We start from the raw sequence: 22,766 nt of genomic DNA on the forward strand, positions 1-22,766 counted from the left end.
GGAATGAAAAGACATGTTATTTTCAGAGAGTGTATACAGGCCATTTCTGTTCCCATCCCCAACTCTATAGGATTAAAAATATATATTTTTTCAAGCATTTTCCTAAAGTTGAAAATTTATAAACACTTTTATAAAGTCAAAATATAGGAAATCAAACTGTTCAGGTAAAGGAGGTGATAATACTAACTTCAACCTATTAAAAACATGGATTCCTTCTGCAGAATGTGGGTTACGACCTGGCCTTGTTCCCCACTGCCCCAACTGCTGGGAAGCTGAATTGGGTGAATTTCCTTGGATGGTTTCTGTGCAACTCTCTTTCTCCCATTTCTGTGCTGGTTCTATACTGAATGAACAGTGGATCCTTACTACAGCTAGATGTGCAAATTTCATGTAAGTCTGAATATGTCATTTCAAGATTCTTTAAAGAAGGTACATATTCTTTGTTTGCTACAGAAATCAAATTTAGTATATATTTTTGCTGTAATCTCATCTGATACATTTTCTTAACTATAGAGAAAGCATCTCCTCTTGTATCTTGTCATATCCTTAAGTATCCTTAAATTAGTGCTTTCCCTGTTTTTCACAGATAATTTCAGGATCCAAATCAATAGGTGTATAAAAAGATACCCTATTTTTGTATAATTTTACCTATAATAAAATGATGGAATGTTTAAATGGTAAGGCTCACAGTTTTCCATTTTCTGACTTCAACCTGTTATCTCTTAAAAATATGAATCTGTAGAAGAATTATAACTATTTGAAAAATGCTCTTTTATAATTTATTTTTTATTTATTTTCAGCATAACAGTATTCATTATTTTTGCATCACACCCAGTGCTCCATGCAATCTGTGCACTCTCTAAAACCCACCACCTGGTTCCCCCAACCTCCCACCACCCGCCCCTTCAAAACCCTCAGATTGTTTTTCAGAGTCCATAGTCTCTCATGCTTCACCTCCCCTTCCAATTTCCCCCAACTCCCTTCTCCTAAGTCCCCATGTCCTCCATGCTATTTGTTATGTTCCACAAATAAGGGAAACCATATGATAATTGACTCTCTCTGCTTGACTTAGTTCACTCAGCATAATCTCCTCCAGTCCCATCCATGTTGCTACAAAAATTGGGTATTCATCCTTTCTGATGGAGACATAATACTCCATAGTGTATATGGACCACATCTTCCTCTTTTGAGTATAGTTTTATTTCTTTGTTTAACATAGTGAAGTTAACCCATTAAAAAAAGCAAAGAAAACAAAGGTCCCCAGAAAGGAAAGAACTGTGCATAGTTACTTATATTTTGTTAAGTGAGATATTTCAACTCCTAACTTTAAAAATGTATTTCACTATTTAAAAATAAATATTAGGATGCCTAATAATTTAATTTTTGACAAAGAAATGGTGTGCATTGTAACATTTACTTCCTCATCCCTGAAGGTGTCTAAATGTAGTGTTCCTAATAAGACAGAAGTAATGAAGGGAATAGGAGTAGTACATTAATGCTCACCTACACTTTATCTGACTCATGTTAACTCCAGAGTTCTTTTTCACATCAAAATATGTAATAATAAAATGCTTGGTAAATTTCCTTCCCAGAAAAAACTCAGAAGCACTGGCCCTGGTCCAAGTGGGACTTATTGATCTTCAGGAGCTTGCTCAAGCTCAAACTGTAGGCATTCATCGTGCCATGCCCTACCTAGGTCCCAAGGGACCTTTGGGTCCTGGGCTAATCTTCCTGAAACAGCCACTACATTTCCAACCACTGGTGCTTCCTATTTGCCTAGAGGAGAACCTGGAGCAAGAGAAAAATATACAGCTGTATGACTGCTGGCTACCCAGTTGGTCCCTCATGAGAGGTAAGTAATGCTTAATATTTACAGGGATGGCATAGTATGATATATTTGGAAAGAAAATCATATACTCTCATGTAATAGAATATTTGTCATTATCTTTTACTTCAGCCATATTTGTCCCTCACCTAGTGTAAATCTAAAATCCTTTCTATTGTATGTTTTCTACTAGGAAGTCCTGGAATTCTGCAAAAAAGACACCTAAGCATTCTGCAAGTCAGCACATGTGCCCAGTTTTGGCCCAAGCTGAATGAATTCACTTTCTGTGTGGAAGCCAAGAAAGCTATGGGCGAGGCTGGCTGTAAGGTGATAGAGTTGAGGGGTGTGGAAAGCAGTTTTTCTTCAATACCAGAAGTTACTTCCTAGACTCCTTTAGTATGTACATGGACATTTTCTTCTTGTTTCTTGCAGGGTGACTTAGGGGCACCTCTGGTGTGCCATCTACAACAAAAGGACACATGGGTGCAGGTGGGAATTTTGAGTCACTTCGATGAACATTGCACAAAGCCCTACGTCTTCAGCCAAGTGAGCCCGTTCCTTTTTTGGCTTCAAGGAGTTACACGACCCAGCCATGCACCATGGTCACAGCAAGGGGCCATGACTACTTCTGCTTCCATCTCCCTTTCAGTCTCTACTTCAATGAATGCCTCGGCTTTTACTGCCACTCCTGCTTCTATTAAGCCTCAGTTCATCTCTCTGCCACAGCCTCAGAGTAAGGCCCAAGAAAATGGTAGTGAGGGAGGCATTAAAAAAATAAGGAAAGAAAGAAAAGAAAAGGATAGGGAATTAGATAAGGAGGGGGAGAGTTTTTTTTTCCCAGAGAAATGCATGAGTTTTTAATACAACCAATTAATAGGAATCATTAACCTCATAACTTTCAAAGGTATTTCATACTTGGTGTATTATTTAAAGTTCATAATATTTCTTTCTTATATAGATTACATGATTTTAGTAATTTTCTTACTGTGATACTCATGATATTATCAGAATAGAAAGAGGAAACAAGGTGAGTATAGACTCTCAAACTTTTTAATTCTTCTAGCATAAACTTCTTTACTATTTTAGAGTCTTATAAATGTAATATCAGAATTTCAAGTTAATATATAATTTCTTGGTTGTAATATGTAATAATTCATATATTGAAATATCTTACATTGTGAACCATCTTTCTTTTACTATTATGAAATATCTCATTATTATCACTAACAACCTCACTTTTCTTTCCTTACGAATTTATTTCTAACATGGTCATATTTCTTCATATTATATTTTCACCTGATTAAACTTATTTATCATTTTCTTACTGTCATATCCATTGTAAAGGATGCTTTATTTTATTTTTATTTCTTTTCAGTGTAACGGTATTCATTTTTTTTGCACCACACCCAGTGCTCCATGTAATTTGTGCCCTCCCTAGTACCCACCACCTGGTACCCCAACCTCCTACCCCCCACCCCTTCAAAACCCTCAGATTGATTTTCAGAGTCCATAGTCTCTCATGGTTCACCTCTCCTTCCAATTTACCCCAACTCTCTTCTCCTCTCCATCTCCCCATGTCCTCCATGCTATTTGTTATGCTTCACAAATAAGTGAAACCATATGATAATTGACTTTCTCTGCTTGACTTATATCACTCAGCATAATCTCTTCCAGTCCCGTCCATGTTGCTACAAAAGTTGGGTATTCATCCTTTCAGATGGAGGCATAATACTCCATCGTGTATATGGTCCACATCTTCTTCATCCATTCATCAGTTGAAGGGTATCTTGGTTCTTTCCACAGTTTCGCGACTGTGGCCATTGCTGCTATAAATATTGGCCATTGCTGCTGTACAGGTGGCCCTTCTTTTCACTACATCTGTATCTTTGGGGTAAATACCCAGGAGTGCAATTGCAGGGTCACAGGGAAGTTCTATTTTTAATTTCGTAAGGAATCTGTACACTGTTCTCCAAAGAGGCTGCACCAACTTGCATTCCCACCAACAGTGTTAAGAGGGTTCCCCTTTCTCCACATCCTCTCTAACACATGTTGTTTCCTGTCTTGCTAATTTTGGCCATTCTAACTGCTGTAAGGTGGTATCTCAATGTGGTTTAAATTTGAATCTCGCTGATAGCTAGTGATGATGAACATTTTTTCATGTGTCTGATAGCCATTTGTAGGTCTTCATTGGAGAAGTGTCTGTTAATATCTTCTGCCCATTTTTTAAAAGATTTTATTTATTTATTTGACAGACAGAGATCACAAGCAGGCAGAGAGGCAGGAAGAGAGAGAGAGGGGGAAGCAGGCTCCCTGCTGAGCAAAGAGCCCGATGTGGGGCTCAATCCCAGGACCCTGGGATCATGACCTGAGCTGAAGGCAGAGGTTTTAACCCACTGAGCCACCCAGGTGCCCCTCTTCTGCCCATTTTTTGATATGATCATCTGTTTTGTGTGTGTTGAGTTTGAGGAGTTCTTTATAGATCCTGGATATCAACCTTTTGTCTGCAATGACAGTAAAGGATAATTTAAAACACAAGTGAGATTATTCAACTTTGCTCAGATATTTCAAAGTCTTTATCACTTTGACGATTTAGATACTGTAATTCCCTCAATAGTCTAGTTTCTACCTTCAGCTACTCTCTACCCTTATTCCTTTTATACATATCTTTTCCATATTTTAATTTTTATATGTATGAGCTATTTCTTCAATTCAAAACTTTTATGACAAACTCCAAACATAACTTTCCAACTTATGAACCTGAAAATCATACTTAAAGTAACAATTGGACATCACCCTAAGGTTTTATTTTCTATAATTTTTTATTTAAAATCCAGTTAACATACAGAGTATTAAATTATCTTCAATTAATTTACGATATAGTGATTCTATACTTCCATACAACACCATGGTGCTCAGTTCAGCTGCACATATACCTTACGCCATGGGCTCATCGCAACAAGAAGTGTACTCTTTCATCCCCATCACTATTTCACCCATTCTCTTCATTTACCCTCTGGCAATCCTTAGTTTGCTCTCAAGAGTTAACAGTTTCTTTTTTGTTTTGCTTCTCTTGTTCTTTGTCCCTTTGTTCATTTTTGTTTGCTTGTTTGTTTGTTTCTTAAATTTCAAATGCAAGTGAAATTATATAATATTTGAGTTTCTCTGAATGACTTATTTTGCTTATGATAATACCCTATATCTCCATACATGTTATTGCAAATGGCAACATTTCAGTCCTTTCTGATGTCTGAGTAATATTCCACTGTGTATGTGTGTGTCTGTGTGTGTGTGTGTGTGTGTTGTATGCATATACACTGCATCTTCTTTATCCGTTCATCCGCTGATGGGGATCTTGGCTCCTTCCACATCTTGGCTATTATGGACATTGCTATTATGAACATCAGGGTGCAGATATAGTACTGAATCAATACTTTTTATTCTTAGGGTAAATACTTGGTAGCACAATTGCTCAGTCATAGGGCAGTTTACTTTTAATGTTTTGAGGAGTCTCTAGAACGTTTTCCAAGTTTGCTGTGCCAATTTGCATTCCTACCAACAGTGCAAGAGAAGAGGTCCCCTCTTTCTCTGCATCTTTGCTAACATTTGTTGTTTCTTATATATTTTATCTTAGTTATTCTGACAGGTGTAAGGTAATATCTTATGGTGGTTTTTATCTGTATTTCTCTGATGATGAATGATATATTGAACATTTTTTATGTGTCTGGTAGCCATCTGGATGTCTATTCATGTTTATTCATGCCTTCTGACCATTTCTTAACTGGGTTATTGGTTTTTTAGGTGTTGACTTTAACAAGTTATATTTCTATTTTATATATTAACCCTTTATCAGATATATTGTTTCCAAATATTTTCTCCTGTTCTGTAGGCTGCCTTTTATTTTTGTTGATTCCTTTGCTGTACAATTTTTTTTTACCTAGATGAAGTCCCAGTAGTTCAATTTTTCTTTCGATTCCTTTGCCTCAGGAGATGTGTCTAATAAGAAATCTCTGTGGCTGATATCAAGACAAGTTACCATCTGTGTTCTTTTCTAGAATTTTAATAGTTCCAGTTCTCATATTTAATCCACTTTGAGGTTTTCTTTGTGTGTGGTGTAAGAAAATGGTCCAGTTTCATTCTTCTGGATGTGTCTGTCCAGTTTATCCAGCACCATTTGTTGACAAGAGTTCCTTTCCCATTGGATATTCTTTCCTGCTTTGTCAAATATTAATTGAGACAAAATTGTAGGTTTATTTCTGGGTTTTCTATTCTGTTTCATTGATCTATTCTTATGTATTATGTATCTGTATACATTGTACCAGTACAATACTATTTTTATCATTAGAGCTTTGTAATGTAACTTGAAGGCTAGAATTGGGCTGCTTCCAGTTTAGTTTTTCTTTTTCAACATCACTTTGACAATTAAAAATTTTCTAACTGAACATAATAATAAAACATATGTATGTAAAAATAATTAAAAAAAATAAAACTCTTCTTTGGTTCTATACAAATGTTTAGAGTGTTCTAGCTCTAATAAAATTTTATAGGATTTTTATAGTATTTTATAGTTTTTATAGGATTGCATTAAATTTATAGATTGCTATGGGTTGCAGATAATTTCACAGTAATTTGTCTTCCAGTGCATTACCATGGAATGTTTGTCATTTTTTCCCTGTGCTCTACAAATTCTTTCATCCATACTTTACAATTCAGAGTAAGGTCTTGCATCCCTCTGGTTAGATTTATTCCTAGATAATTATTGTTTTTGGTGAAACTACAAATAGTTAATTTCTCCTTTTTTGCTGCTCATTCTTAGTCATAGAAATGTAACATATTTCTGTATTTTGATTTTGTATCATCTGACTTTGTTTTATCAGTTCTACCTGAAATTTTTTGGAGGGTGAGTTTTCTATATAGAATGTCATGTCATCTGCAGATAGTGAAAGTTTAATTCTTTTTTGGTGATTTGGATGCCTTTTTTTTTTTCTTTCATTTCTCATTCTCTGAGGCTAGGATTTCTAATACTGTGTTTAATAACAGTGGTGAGAGTGGATAAATAACCTTGTTTTTTTTCCCTAACCTTAGCGAGAGAGCTCTGTTTTTCACCATTGCAGATGATGTCAACTGTGAAATTTTCATATACAGCCTTTATTATGTTGAAGTATGTTCCTTATAAACCTACCTTGTTGAGGACTTAAATTCATCAATGAATTTTTACTTTATCAAATGCTTTTTCTGCATATATTGAAATAGCACATGGTTTTAATACTTTTATTGATGTGGTATATCATGCTGATTGATTTGTGATAATTGAACTCCCCACAACTCAGGAATAAATCTCATTTAATTGGGTGAATAATTTATTTAATGTATTGTTGGATTTGACTTGCTGGTATTTTATCAGGAATTTTTCCATCCATGTTCATCATAGATGTTGACCTGTTGTGGTCTTTTTTAGTGGAGGGTTTCTCTGGTTTTGGTTTTAGAGTAATTCTGTCCTCATAGAATGGATTTGGACATGATCTTTTTCTGTTTTATGGAATGGCTTGAGAAGAATCATTAGTACCTCTAAATCTTTGGTAGAATTCATCTGTGGAGCAATTTGGTCCTGGACTTTTGTTTGCAGGGAATTTTTTTTTATCATTACTATTACTGATTCAATTTGTATGATTATATATAATCAGCCTTTTCAAATTTTCAATTTCTTCCTGTTTCTATGAATTTACCCATTTATTGCAGGTTGTCCAGTTTGTTGGCATATAGTTTCTCATATTTTCTTATAATTATTTGTATATCTATTTGTATATTTGTGGCGTTGGCTGTTATTTCTCCTCTTTCATTTGTAATTTTATTTATTTTAGTTCTTCCTCTTTTCTTCTTGATAAATCTGTTTGGAGGATTATTGATTTTATTGGTATTTTTCAGAGAACCAGCTCCTGGTTTCATTAATCTGTTCTGTTGTTGTTGTTACTGTTGTTGTTTTTACTATTTTTAGTTTCTATATCATTTATTTCTGCTTTCATGTTTATAATTTCCTTCCTTCTCCTGGATTTAGTTTTTTTGTTTATTATTTTTTCTCTAGCTCCTTTAGGTGTAAGATGAGGTGGTTTATTTCAGACTATTTATTTATTTACCTAGTTATGTTAGTCATCATACAGCACTGCATTAGTTTTTGATGCAGTGTTCCATGAGACCTTATTTGCATATGTAACACCCGTGCTTCATGCAGTACATGCCCTCTTTAGTACCCATCACCAGGCTGACCCATCTGCAATCCCCCTCCCCTCTGAAATCCTCAGTTTGTTTCCCAGAGTCCGTAGTCTGTCATGATTTGTCTCCCACTCTGACATTCTTGCTTGTTGAGGTAGGCCCATGTTATTTCCCTCTTAGGACCACTTTTGATAAAGCTCAGCAGTTTTGGACTATTGTGATTTCATTTTCATTTGCTTCAATGTACTTTATTAATTCCTTCTCTGATAACCTGGTTGACTCTAAGTTCCACATATGTTTGGTCTTTCCAGATTTTTTTTTTCTTGTGGATGCCATCTTCTTTTATAGCACTGTGGTCAGAAAAGATGCATAGTATGACTTGAATCTAAAATTTGTTGAGACCTGTTTTGTGGTCTTATGTGTGATCTATTCTAGACAATGACTCACGTGCACTTGGAAAGAGTGTGCCCTCTGCTCTTTAGGAAGGAATGTCACACATATATATGTTAAGTCTATCTGGTCCATTATGTCATTTAAAACTCTTGTTTCCTTGTTGATTTTCTGTGTGGATGGTATGTCCATTGATTTAAGTGTGGTGTTAAAGGCCCCAACTATTATTGTTTTATTACTAATGAGTTTCTAAATGTTATTAACTGCTTTATGTATTTGGGTGCTCCCATGCTGGATGTATAAATATTTGCAGTTGTTACATAATCTTATTGGATTATCCTTTTATGATTGTATAGTGCCTTTCTTTGTCTCTTGTTAACAGTCTTTGTTTTAAAGTCCAGTTTGTCCCATTAAAAAATTGCCACTGTAGCTTTCTTTTTATAATAATTCATAAGAGAAATGTCTCTCCATCCCTTAAAATTTTAATCCACAAGTGTCTTTAGGTATAAATGGGTCTGTTGTAGACAGCATAGAAATGGGTCTTATTTTTTATCTTTTGTGTCACTCTTTGTCTTCTGATTGAAATATTCAGTCCATTTACATTCAACATAATTATTTATAAATACATATCAATGTATTTTGTTGTTGTTTATGAAGATTTTCTTTGATCATATCTTGTATTTCCCTCTTTAGTGGTTTGCTGATTTTCTTTAGTAATATACTTGGATTATTTTCTCTTTATTCTTTCCATATTTGTTAGTGTTTTTGATTTATTGTTACCATTAGGTTTGTATATAATAACATCTACATATAAAAGTCTATATTAAGTTGACAGTCATTTACATTAAAACCATTCATTATTCTCCTCCTTTCATTTTAATATATGCATATATATATATATATATATATATATATATATATATGAGAAATGACAAATATGAGGGGAGGGGTACAGAGAAAGGAAGCGAATTTTAAACAGGCTCTCTGTCCAACATGGAGGTGGACTTGAGGCTTGATCTTACAACTGTGAGCCAAAATCAAGGGGCTCAACCAAATGAGTCACCCAGGCCCTCGATGCTTTTAAATTTTATTTTATTTTTTAAGGTTTTATTATTTGACACAGAGAGAGAGAATGAGAGCAAGCACATGCAGGGGGAGCATCAGGCAGAGGGAAGGGGAGAAGCAGACTCCCCGCTGAGCAGGGACCCCTCCCCCCATGCGGGGCTTGATCTCAGGACTCTGAGATCATGACCTCACCCCAAGGCAGCTGCTTAACTTACTAAGCCACTGAGGCTTCCCATATGCTTTTATATTTTAAATTCTTTTATCTTCTTAGTTCCTTACTCAACATTTTATAAAAATATTCATTTTTACTGCCTTTATGTTTCCTACCTTCATGCAATAACTTTTGGTCTCCTGTTCCCCTCAGAGTGTCCCCTTTTAATATTTCTTGCAGAACTGGTTTATTGGTCACTAGCTCCTTTAGCTGTCCCTTTTCTGGGAAACTGTTCTGAATTATAGCCTTACTGTATAGAATATTCTTGACTACAGATTTTTCCCATTTAGCACTTTGCTTTGAATATATCATGCCACTGCTTTCTGCTGAAAATCCACTCTTCTCCTTATGGACTTTCCCTAGTATGTAACTGTCTTATTTTATATTGCTGCTTTCAAAATTTTGGTTTGTCACTCTATTTGCTAGTTTAACTGTAATATATTGTCATGGACCTGTTTTTTGTTGAGTGGTTTCTGTGTTTCTTGGATCTGGATTTATTTTCTTCTCCTGATTAAGGAAGATTCAACTACTATCTCTTTAAGTAAATAGTCTTATCATTTTTTCTCTTCTTTCTGACTCCTATAAAATGAATGTTACTACATTTGATGGAGTCACTAGGTTTTTTCTCATTTTGTGTACTGCTCTCTTCTCTCTTCTGCTCAGCTTAATTAGTTCTGTCATTATTATTCTCTGTCTTCTTTATTCTGTTTTCTAGATCATTAATGTGTTGCTCTGTTTCTGCTATCCTAATCTTTGTTCCTAATCTTCATATCCTAATCTTCGAATGAGAATATTTCTCATTCATTTATTGAGCTCTTTTTCTCTGATGTTATTTTTTTTGTGTTAGTGGTTTCACTGATGTCTTCTGCTCTTTTCTCAATTCAGTGAGTATTATTATGACCATTATTTTGGATCTTGTATCAGTCATGTTACTTAGTTCTGTTTTGCTTAGACATCTGGCCCTAACCTTATCTTGTTCTTTCATTGAAGATAAATTTCTCCATGTTTTGATTTTTTCTAAGTATCTGTGCTTGTTTCTTTGTGTTGGGGAAGTTAACTACATTTCCTTTTCTGGATGGTAGTGACCTTAGGAAGAAGAGGTTATGTAATTTCCTGCTGTATAGTATCCCTGTTCTCCACAGGCTGCCACTTTTAGGCATGCCACCAGTGTGCACTGCATTTGTTCTCTTGTTACATTCTGACCACTTTATCATTCCAGCCAGTCTTCTATATAGGCTCTCTTTGCCTGCTCTGGGCAGTGTTTAGTCTCTGGCCTAATGTGATAGATTTTTACTATGTGTGCTTTGGACTTCTTATGAAATGAAAAGTATTTGCACTGCCTCTGGAGCCAAGTCTTCACAAAACTCTCACGTTGGGAGATACGGGTAGGCAGGGGTTTGTGCTGGGCTTATGGGGAAGCCCACTGTGGTGAAAAATCCACCAGACTGAGACTGAGACAAATTTGACTGAGAAGGGCAGCCCTGCCAGAGCACAAAGGTGTGGAGCTTGATGTAAACAAGTTGTGTGGCAAGTGACCATGTGCACTGGTTACCACAGGTGGCCCTGTGTTTATTCTGAGGGGCAAAGGAAGTAAATGGTGCCTGTTAGATCCTTTATTCCTGGAGATGGTCTTTTTGTGAACACTACCTCTTTGGGACATCTTCTAAAATGAAGCCTCTCTGCTGTGTGCCCCAGATGCTCTTCATATTGCTGTTTCCCCACTCTATGTTCCAGTCTATTTACCTGCCTTTTTTCTAGGAGAAGTGACAGTGCCTCTGAACTTTCCCAGAGCCAAGCCTACTGGCTCTGGTAGGTCTTTACAGTCTTCAGCCTGCTAGTTGCAAGAAATTACAGCATTCAGCCCCTTTTTCTTTCCAAGCTAATTCCTAAGGGGTTTGCTTTCCTTGTGTATGTGCATGCTGGTGTGTCTGTCACCCTTCTTTTCCACCATGCCTCCCTACTCAGTGCAGTGGCCATGATCTATTTTTCTCCTAAACCACATCTACAAACTTTCTGCCTTCTTAATATGGCTTCTTCTGTCTCTAGTTGTGTAATTTGTTCTCTCAGTCTTCAGATCAATTTCTGTTGCATTTCAGATAATTTGATAGTTATGTAGTTTTGTTCACTGGGTGACATGACTGTAGGGTCTTCCTTCTGTGACACCAGCATTCTCTCCTAAGTGTCAGTAAAATGTTAAAAGTATTTAAAAATTAAAAGTGGTTTAAAAGCTCAGTTCCTCCAGTACCACTTAAGTTAACTTTTTAATTTATTTCTCTAATAAATAGTCAAATAAAATTTTGCGTCATTTTTATTGTTTACTATGTTAGTGACACCTAACTAAGTAAGCTAACAGCTGAAAAAGAATTCCACTTGGGATGAGACCTATAATAGTTCCTAATATTTTGACAAATGAAATGTAATTAAAATGGGCCATAAAGAAATGATGGATTTGGAACATAACAATAAGGCAATTATTCTTTTTAGGGAAGTAGCATATATGTAACTATATAGACTGTGTTTGCAAGCCAATTTTGATAATAATGATGAGCTTAGCAGGACTAGGAAGGATGAAAACTTTTAAAGATGGGCTACTGAATTTACTATTATTCTCAGCTTTAGCAGACCGAATTTCTCTACGATATACCATGCCTTGGCAAGCCATGATCATCAGCTGTGGCAATCAAATTTGCAGCGGTTCCATTGTTAGCAGCTCTTGGGTTCTCACTGCTGCCCATTGTGTCAGAAACATGTAAGTTTGCATCTGCTTCACTTTACTACACTTTACTACAGTATTTTCAAATTAGTTAATAGAAATCTTCTTTGGATTAATTTACTGCATATTATCTTTAAACAGTATCTCTTATCTCTATAACATCTTTGTATCAGGCCAAGCAAGTAATTTGCCTCAATGTGCTTGATTGATATCTGTCTTAGCTAATACCTTTCTAATTCCACTGTGTATGAATTTTGAGTTTTTGTAGGGTTCCGAATTCCCTACAGGTTAAGTAGGAACATTGTACTTCATAACTAGTGAAATACATTAGAATGCCTAATAACTGATGGCTGCTAAGTTCTCATATTTCCCAATGAATATATTCATAATTTTTAAATTATATATGTATTTTCTTTTTTTAAATTAATTTTATATTTTCGAGCCAATAATTAGAATATACCCTAATTGGTCTTGAATTACATACTTAGGAATCCTGAAGATACTGCTGTAATATTGGGCCTGAAGCACCCTGGAGCATCTCTGAGAGTTGTTAAGGTGTCTAACATTCTACTGCATGAGAGATTTCGGTTGGTGAGTGGGGCAGCAAGAAATGATCTAGCACTGCTGCTCCTTCAAGAGGTCCAGACTCCCATTCAGCTCTTAGCACCCCTGGGACATCTAAAGAACTTCAATAGCTCAGAATGCTGGCTTTCTGGGCCAAGAGTTCTCAAACCAGGTCAGTAGTTACTTTGCGTATTAGGACAGTGGTTCTAAGACATGTGAGATGGAGGGTCCATTATTTTTCTTTTTTATATATTTTTTATTTATTTTCAGCATAACAGTATTCATTATTTTTTTCACCACACCCAGTGCTCCATGCAATCCGTGCCCTCTATAATATCTACCACCTGGTACCCCAACCTCTCACCGCCCCGCCACTTCAAACACCTCAAGTTGTTTTTCAGCGTCCATAGTCTCTCATGGTTCATCTCCCCTCCCAATTTACCCCAATTCCCTTCTCCTCTCTAACTCCCCATGTCCTCCATGCTTTTTGTTATGCTCCACAAATAAGTGAAACCATATGATAATTGACTTTCTCTGCTTAACTTATTTCACTCAGCATAATCTCTTCCTATTCCCTCCATGTTCCTACAAAAGTTGGGTATTCATCCTTTTTGATGAATGCATAATACTCCATAGTGTATATGGACCACATTTTCCTTAACCATTCATCAGTTGAAGGGCACCTTGGTTCTTTCCACAGTTTGGCGACCATGGACATTGCTGCTATAAACATTGGGGTACAGATGGCCCTTCTTTTCACTACATCTGTATCTTTGGGGTAAATACCCAGGGGTGCAATTGCAGGGTCATAGGGAATTTCTATTTGCAATTTCTTGAGGAATCTCCACACGGTTCTCCAAAGAGGCTGCACCAACTTGCATTCCCACAACAGAGGAAGAGGGTTCCCCTTTCTCCACATCCCCTCCAACACATGTTGTATACTGTCTTGCTAATTTTGGCCATTCTAACTGATATAAGGTGATAGATCAATGTAGTTTTGATTTGAATCTCCCTAGGGCTAGTGATGATGAACATTTTTTCATGTGTCTGATAGCCATTTGTATGTCTTCACTGGAGAAGTGTCTGTTCATATCTTCTGCCCATTTTTTGATATGCGTGTCTGTTTTGTGTGTGTTGAGTTTGAGAAATTCATTATAGATCCTGGATATCAGCCTTTTGTCTGTCCTGTCATTAGGAATAACTTCTCCCATTCCATGGGTTGCCTCTTTGCTTTGTTGACAGTTTCCTTGGTTGTGCAGAAACTTTTGATTTTGATGAAGTCCCAAAAGTTCATCTTCGCTTTTGTTTCCTTTGCCTTTGGAGACATATCATGAAAGAAGTTGCTGTGGCTGATATCGAAGAGATTACTGCCTATGTTTTCCTCTAGGAGTCTGAGGGATTCCTGTCTCACGTTGAGGTCTTTTATCCATTTTGAGTTTATCTTTGTGTACGGTGTAAGAGAATGGTCGAGTTTCATTCTTCTACATATAGCTGTTTAGTTTTCCCAGCACCATTTATTGAAGAGACTGTCTTTTTTCCACTGTATATTTTTTCCAGTTTTGTAGAAGATTAATTGACCATAGAGTTGAGGGTCCGTATCTAGGCCCTCTACTCTGTTCCACTGTCTATGTGTCTGTTTTTATGCTAGTACCATGATGTCTTGGTGATCACAACTTTGTAGTAAAGCTTGAAATTAGGTAACGTGATGCCCCAGTTTTATGTTTGTTTTTCAACATTTCCTTAGTAATGTGGGGACTCTTCTGATTCCAACCAAATTTTTGGATTCTTTGCTCCAGCTCTTTGAAGAATACCAGTGGAATTTTCATCAGAATGGCATTAAAAGTATAGATTGCGCTAGGCAGTATCAACATTTTAACAATGTTTATTCTTCTGATCCAAGAGCATGGAATGGTCTTCCAACTTTTTGTATCTTCTTCAGTTTCTTTCATGAGTGTTCTGCAGTTCCAGGAGTACAGATCCTTTACCCCTTTTGTTAGGTTTATTCCGAGGTATCGTATGGTTCTTGGAGCTATAGTAAATGGAATCGATTCTCTAATTTCTCTTTCTGTATTTTCATTGTTAGTGTATAAGTAAGCCATTGATTTCTGGACATTGACTTTGTATCCTGCCATGTTGCTTAATTGCTGTATGAGTCCCAGTAGTTTGGGGGTGGAGTCTTTTGGGTTTTTTCATATAAAGAATCATGTTATCTGTGAAGAGAGAGAGTTTAACTTTTTCCTTGCACATTTGGATACCTTTTATTTCTCTTTGTTATCAGATTGCTGCTGCTAGACTTCTAATACTATGTTGAATAAGAGTGGTGAAAGTGGGCATCCTTGTCTTGTTCCTGATCTCAACGGGAAGCCTCAACTTTTCCCCATTGAGGATGATATTTGCTGTGGGTCTTTCATAGATAGATTTGATGAGGCTCAGGAATGTTCCCTCTATCCCTATACTTTGAAGCGTTTTAATCAGGAACAGATGCTGGATTTTATCAAGTGCTTTTTCTGCATCAATTGAGAGGACCATGGGGTTCTTCTCTCTTCCCATATTAATTTAGCCCAGGAATGAATCTCACTTGGTCATGGTGGATATCTTTTTAATGTGCTGTTGGATCCTGTTGGCTAGGATCTTGTTAAGAATCTTAGCATCCATATTCATCAGTGATATTGGTCTGAAATTCTCCTTTTTGGTAAGGTCTTTGCCTGGTTTGGGGATCAGGGTAATGCTGGCTTCATAGAAAGAGTCTGGAAGTTTTCCTTCTGCTTCAATTTTTTCAAACAGCTTCAGGAGAATAGGTGTTATTTCTTCTTTGAGAGTTTGGTAGAATTCCCCATGGAACCATCAGGTCCTGGGCTCTTTTTTTTTTTGGTGGGGGGGAGAGGTTTTTGATCACTGCTTCAATCTCGTTACTAGCTATCGTTCATTCAAGTTGTCAATTTTGGGAGTTCCTAGTTTTCCAGGCATGCATCTGGTTCATCTAGGTTGCCTAGCATATTGGCATATAACTGTTGATAATAGCTTCTGATGATTGTTTCTACTTCCTTGGTGTTAGTTGTGATCTCTCCCTTTTCATTCATAATTTTATGAATTTGGGCTTTCTCTCTTTTCTTTTCGATTAGTGTGGCCAGTGGTTTATCCGTCTTATTGATTCTTTCAGGAATCCAATTTCTAGTTTCATTGGTATGTTCTACTGTATCTCTGGTTTCTACCTCATTGACTCAGCTCTAATCTTGATGATTTCCCTTCTTATGTATGGAGTTGGTTTGATTTGTTGTTGATTCTCCAGTTCTTTAAAGTGTAGAGACAGCTGCTGTGTTCAAGATTTTTCAATTTTTTTGAGGGAAGCTTGGATGGCTATGTATTTCCCCCTTAGGACTGTCTTGGCTGAATCCCATAGGTTTTGGACTGAAGTGTCTTCATTCGCATTGGTTTCCATGATTTGTTTCAGTTCTTCTTTGATCTCCTGGTTGATCTAAGCATTCTTAAGCAAGGTGGTCTTTAGCTTCCAGGAGAGACAAAAGAAAAGTTCCTTCGGAACTTTTTCTTGTGATTGAGCTCCAGTTTCAAAGCATTGTGATCTGAGAATATGCAGGGAATCATCTCATTCTTTTGGTATCGGTTGAGTCCTGATTTGTGACCCAGTATGTGGTCTATTCTTGAGAAGGTTCCATGTGCACTTGAGAAGAATAAGTATTCTGTTGTTTTAGGGTGGAATGTTCTGTATAAACCAATGAGGTCCATCTGTTCCAGTGTGTCATTCAATGCTCTTGTTTCTTTATTGATTTTCTGCTTCAGTGATCTATTTCTGACAGGGGCGTGTTAAGATTTACTATTATTAATGTATTCATATCCATATGATTCTTTATCTTGATTAACAACTTTCTTATGTAGTTGGCTGCTCCCATATTGGGGGCATAGATATTTACCATTGTTGGGTCCTCTTGGTGGATAGTCCCTCTAAGGATTATGTATGTCCTTCTGTATCTCTGACTACAGTCTTTAGTTAAAATCTAATTTATCTGATATGAGAATCACTACCCGGCCTTCTTTGAGGCCCGTTGGCATGTAAGATGGTTCTTCATCCCTTCACTTTCAGTTTGGGTGTATCTTTAGGTTCAAAATGGGTCTCTTGTAGACAACATATGGATGGGTCCTGTCATTTTATCCAATCTGCAACCCTGTGCCATTTTATGGGCACATTTAGGCCATTCACATTGAGAGTGATTATTGATAGATACGTTTTTATTGACATAGTGTTACCTGAAGTCTTTCTTTCTGTATATTGTCTCTTTATTTCTGTTCAATGCTATTCTTAGGATTTTTTCCTCATCTATAGAACCCCCCTTAATAGTTCCTGCAGTTTTGGCTTGGTGGTTGCATAGTCTTTTAAGCCTTGCCGGTCTTGGAAACTCTTTATCTCTCCATCCATTTTGAATGTCAGTCTTGCTGGATAAAGCACTCTTGGCTGCATGTTCTTCTCATTTAGTGCTCTGAATATATCTTGCCAGCCCTTTCTGGCTTGCCCTGTCTCTGTGGGCAGGTCTGACGTTATTCTGATGGGCTTTCCTCTGTTATAAGGAGCCTCTTTGTCCTAGCGGCTTTCAAGAGATTATACCTACAATTATAATTCCTCAATTTGTCTACAGGTGTCGTGATTTTTTTTTGGAATGAATAATCTTGGGTGGAGACCTTTTGGCCTCTAGTACATGAACGCTGGTTCCATTCACGAGATTGGGAAAATTTTCGTGAAGAACTTGTTCCACTATATCTTCTAGACTTCTTTCTTTCTCCTCCCCTTCAGGGATTCCAAAAATTCCAATTGGATTCCTATTCTAATAATTGGAACATTTCATGGCATCATTTATTTCCCTGATTCTGTTTTCGTGGTTTCTAAGCTGTTTGTTCTAGGCTTCCTCCTGATCCTTTCTATCTGTTTGTCCTCCAGATGACTAATTCTATCTTCTGTCTCAATTACCCTAGCTTTGAGAGAATTTAGATTAGATTGGAACTCATTGAGAGCATTGTGAACCTCAGCCCTGGTAGCTTTAAGCTCCACCCTAACATTTTGAACATCATCTCTCATCGCTCAGCTCGGCCCTAATCAATTCCGTTTGGACATCCATGGCTTTTCCAACCTAGCTATTGCCTGGATAATTGTTAGCCTGAAATCTCTTTCCAACATATTGTCTATTTTGATAGCGATTAGCTCTGTTGCAGAAGGTCCATCCTCTGTATTTTTCTTCTTTGGGCATTCCTCCTCCTAGTCATTTTGGTGAGAGATGTTTGAATAGATATAGCTGGATATATTGACCATGGTGCAGTCAAGGTGCACTGTGGAACACTTCTGAGCAATCAGGATTCGCCACCCAAACGAGAGACAAAAGAAAAGAAAAAAAGAAAAAGAGAGAGAGAGAGGAAAGGGAACATGAAAGAGAAGGTTCAGCCCAAATGGGCCCCAAGGTAAGATTTATGAAGTAGACAAACAAAAACAGACAAACAAAAAGACTGATAAAAGTGTATGACAAGAGAAAAAAAATATAAATATATGCAAATAAAGGAGGAACCTCATCAAAAAGAACCCCAAGTGTAAGATTTATATACTATCAGGACAAACACAGAAACACTGGTGGAAGAAAAAGATGGGAGAGTGGTTGTAAATTCTCAGTGTGTGCGAGGAAGTTTGTTTTGATTCTTCCTGGATGTATCTTGATATCTTTGTTAAAGGACTCAACTTCCTAAGATAAAGTGGGATTAAAAATTGGTTTAGCTATAGGGGTAGTATTGATTGGGGAAAGTGGATATTACTTTGAAGTTTAACTCTATATGAATATTATAAAATAACAATAAAAAGGAATAAACTAAACTAAATGAAAATTTTAAAAAAGGAATTCAAATATAGAAATGCAAAAGAAAAACACAGGTGTATGTATCAAAAAGTTCAGGTTAGAAAGTTATTATGGAATTTGATGTACTGGACAGCTCACTGTGATGGTAAATAGGTTAAAAAAAATATTTATATATAAAAAAAAATGAACCAGAGTAGTGGAATGAGTAAAAAATAAAAGTTTTCCTACGAAGTAGTGGTGGTTGTTCTCTAGTCACCTTTTTTTTTTCTTTCTTTCTTGAATTGTTTTCTGGGGGAGGGGCCTCCCACATAGGTTTTCAGTCAATGATGTTCTCTGAGATAAGTCCTCCCGCCCCCCTGCCAAGGGGGTGGGCTCTGAGGTAACTTGTTTTTTTCAGGCCTTTGTTCTCTGGTGGTTTTTGCTTGTTCACTTTTTTTTTTTTTCTCTCACCTTGACCAGTTTTGATGGTTTTTGTAGTTTTAGAGGAAAACAAAGTGCATCCTGACCTCCCTCTCAGAGAGAAGCCTCAGTCTGGCTACAGAGCCCAAATAAGTTCCCCCTTGGCCGCTGGGAGAGCAGGTTCCAAGTCTCGGTCCCTAGTGATGCAGGATCTTTTGCTTGTAGCCTAAGCGAGGGCAGCAGCAGCTGTCTGGGAGCTCCAGACCACTGGAGAGGTTCCAAGCAGCAATCACACACTGAGATTTTCCCGCTGACCCGGGCTGGTAGTGCCTGGTCTTTATTTCTGGTTCTAAGAGTGCCTGGCTTGCGCACACCTCTTTCAGGGGAGGCTGTGGGTCACGCATGGGTCTCAAGCTCTGATAACAGGGTGCAGATCCGAAAGCACCAGGCTGGGCCTTTGCGCACCTCTCTTCTCTGGGGGGAGAGTTTGGTGCACATGTCTTAGGCTCTGAACAATGGTGCATATCAAAGGGTGCTGGTTGGGCCTTTGTACCTCTTTCAGGGGAGTATGAGGGGCACTTGCATCTCAGGCTCTATAACAGGGCTCGTGAGTTCTGCCATCTGGTGTGGCTCCCATCCCCTCACAGGAGCCGGACCTCTCGCGTTCTCGGGCGCGCTGGCGGTTAGGGTCCAAGACCTGGTTTCTCCATCAGGAGGAGGTTTCAGCACCAGGGGTGGCTTTCCTGGGACTGAGGACTTAAGCCCCTGTCCCTAGCTGCCCTGATTCCCACAATCTCCCCCTCTCCCCTCCGCCACCGTGATCCTTTGCTCTTTTGGAGTGCTTTCAACAAGTCTCCCAAGTTAATGCTGCTCCCCAGATGCAGGGCACTCTCGCTGTTATTGGGGTATTACTTTCCAACCTGTCACCTCTGGTGGTGGCTCTCTCCCCCTTTTGTTTATCTTTCAATATCAGTCCGCCGTTCCCACTCCGCTTTATCTGCCCACTGGCATCTTCTGGCCCCTGTAGAGATCCAGACGTGTATAATTCTGATCTCAGGCTGATTTCATGGGTAATCGGAGTTCTTTGGTAGGTAATCAGCTCACTTTAGGGTATAGGATGAAAAGGCGCTTTCTCCTACTTCCCCGTCATCTTGTCGCCAGTATTGAGGGTCCATTTTTTTGATGTTAAAATGCAGGTAAGAACTCTAACCAGCAGTGTCTCCATTATTAATTTTAATTTTTAATCAAAATCAGATATACCCTGGGATTGGTTTTACTTATAAAGTGATAGCATAATAATAGCATAATAATTCCATAAGTTTTAAAATGTGCAAAACAATGCAAGGAAAATCTTTCTATGCACAGTCAAGCTCCATAAATAAAACAAGCATGAACTGCTTCCTAAGTATGTTTAACTTTATAATAAAGTAAAACATAGGTCTTTGTTTTTATTTATATTTAAGAAAATGAAGCTAGATATGTCTGAAATTTATTTTACAAATAAAAATAAAATTGTTAATTATTTGAAATGCCATTTAAAAACAGGGGAATTATAATGGATAAATTTTTGCAGTAAGATGGTGATAACAAATAAATGAAATTTCTTAGAACTAAAATTTAGAGATAATTTAAAGTGATCATGGTATCATCTTAATAGTTTTGTGTTAAAATGCAGCCTATGTCCCTTGGATTTCTTACTTTTTACCTCTTTTTTTTCTAGGAGAGACTGATGAGGATCCAGAAATGTTACAGATGCAGGTGATGGGAGCTTCAAGTTGTGCCCACCTCTACCCTGACATTGGCAGTTCTATTATCTGCTTCATTACTCAGGCGAAAGGCTTAGATACAAATGTGGTATACAGCTCCTTTTCCTATTTTAAAAATTCTAATTTATAGAAACTATAACTTTTTCTATTTATAAAAGTGTAAACCATGTAATCAATAAGTTAGAAATATAAGAAATTGGATTTTTATTGAATGGGAAAAAAACAAAATTACAGAACAAACTTCCATAAAAAATATGTTATTAATCTCCAGTTTATCTGACACTTGTTATTCTTTTTTAAAATTTATTTATTTGATAGAGAGAGAGATCACAAGTAGGCAGAGAGGCAGGCGGGGGGGGGGGGGAGTAGGCTCCCTGCTGAGCAGAGAGCCTGATGCAGGGCTCAATCTCAGAGCCCTGAGATCATGACCTGAGCCGAAGGCAGAGGCTTAACCCACTGAGCCACCCAGTTGCTCCTGACATTTGTTATTCTTAACTATCAACACTGAAAAGTTCTTTTAGTAGTTTCCAAAGAAATTAGGCATTTCATATAATTCTGCATCTACTAATTTCTGCCTCCTAAGTTTCATCATATGTGAAACCTTAATTTGCCTTTATAAACACCATCTTTATGGACTGTCAGTAGCTTTATCAGCAGTATATCTATGAGAGGAATCTATTTGGTAATTATGTTGATTGGATTCTGTAACTATATGAGACCTCTTTATTTTTTTCAATAGTTTTACTTTTTTACAACTAACAAAGTCTAATATTAATGATTTAGGGATGCCTGGGTGGCTCCATAGGTGAAGCATCTGTCTTCAGCTCAGGTCATGATCTCAGAGTCCTGGAATCAAGTGCCACATCAAGCTTCTTGCTCAGCAGGGAGTCTCTCTCTCCCTCTGTCTGCCACTCTCCCTGCTTGTGCGCTCACACACTCTCTCTCTCTTCTTTCTGAGAAATCTTTAAAAAACATAGTGATTTAACCAAAATTCTACTATTACCTTTCATAGGAACCTGTGACTCCTGGAAGTGCTGTTATGTGCAGACCAGTGTCTGGAAATGGCAGCTGGAGACAGATAGGCCTTACCAGTCTAAAGGCACTTGCTACCATTGTCAGCCCACACTTTTCCTGGATATTATCCACATCAGCAAAAGCAGGTCATCCCCTAAACCAGGCAGTCATGCCTTGGGTGGAAAAGCCAAAGTCATCCAGTCTTCATAAACAGGCAACAACACTACCACTTTCATCATTAATGATTCTTGCAATGCAGAGTCTGTTGTAAACCAGTGGTTGTCCTGAACACTACTACTCCAGTCACATTGTGATTTAAAAAAGAGATTAGAACATAAATTAAAACAAACCAGTTGAATTAAAACCCTAGGTTCTCCACAGTTATTCCTTATAAATGCATCTATTCTATTGAAATGAGAGTCTACCGAGTTTAACAATTTGAAATTTCAAAAATTTAGAACTGTCCAAAATGACATTTGTGTAATAGTGAATAAGATAATAAAAAAATAAATTTCATCAACAAACACACACATATTATATTCTCACTATGTATGACTTTAGGGGGCCCATGTACTCCAAAACATATACAAATAAACCTATTTTATTTGTTAAGAATAAAGAGTATTTTATAGTTTCAAGTAGTAAAAACATAGATTATTGTACAATGCACACAAAGCCTACATAAAAATAAAACTAAAAAGAATTGAGTAGTAAAAAAAAAAAAAAAGTATTGAGTAGTTTTGTTTGGAATTCCCTGATGTAA

At 37.2% G+C, this 22,766-nt stretch overlaps 1 protein-coding gene across 1 annotated transcript; it reads left to right on the plus strand.

Moving 5' to 3' along the window:
* The first annotated feature begins 224 nt into the window (after positions 1-224).
* LOC123393969 (polyserase-2-like) lies at positions 225-22,644 on the plus strand. The gene is made up of 8 exons (XM_045087326.1): positions 225-390; positions 1,593-1,852; positions 2,019-2,152; positions 2,258-2,558; positions 12,312-12,447; positions 12,900-13,147; positions 20,944-21,077; positions 22,002-22,644. Exons 1-8 carry the CDS (start codon positions 296-298, stop codon positions 22,272-22,274), a joined length of 1,581 nt encoding a protein of 526 aa, XP_044943261.1. The 5' UTR covers positions 225-295; the 3' UTR covers positions 22,275-22,644.
* The last annotated feature ends 122 nt before the right edge of the window (positions 22,645-22,766 follow it).

The sequence above is a fragment of the Mustela putorius genome, unplaced genomic scaffold (assembly GCF_011764305.1).
Source record: "Mustela putorius furo isolate JIRA1106 unplaced genomic scaffold, ASM1176430v1.1 tig00001094_pilon_pilon_pilon, whole genome shotgun sequence".
In the NCBI taxonomy this organism is placed as follows: Eukaryota; Metazoa; Chordata; class Mammalia; order Carnivora; family Mustelidae; genus Mustela; species Mustela putorius.

Excerpts from the sequence above, each read along its gene's own strand:
- LOC123393969 (XM_045087326.1), top strand. The coding sequence starts at position 296 with ATGGTTTCTGTGCAACTCTCTTTCTCCCATTTCTGTGCTGGTTCTATA. Across the intron at positions 12,448-12,899 it reads GCCCATTGTGTCAGAAACAT|GAATCCTGAAGATACTGCTG; the intron begins GTAAGTTTGCAT and ends TTACATACTTAG. Across the intron at positions 13,148-20,943 it reads GCCAAGAGTTCTCAAACCAG|GAGAGACTGATGAGGATCCA; the intron begins GTCAGTAGTTAC and ends TTTTTTTTCTAG.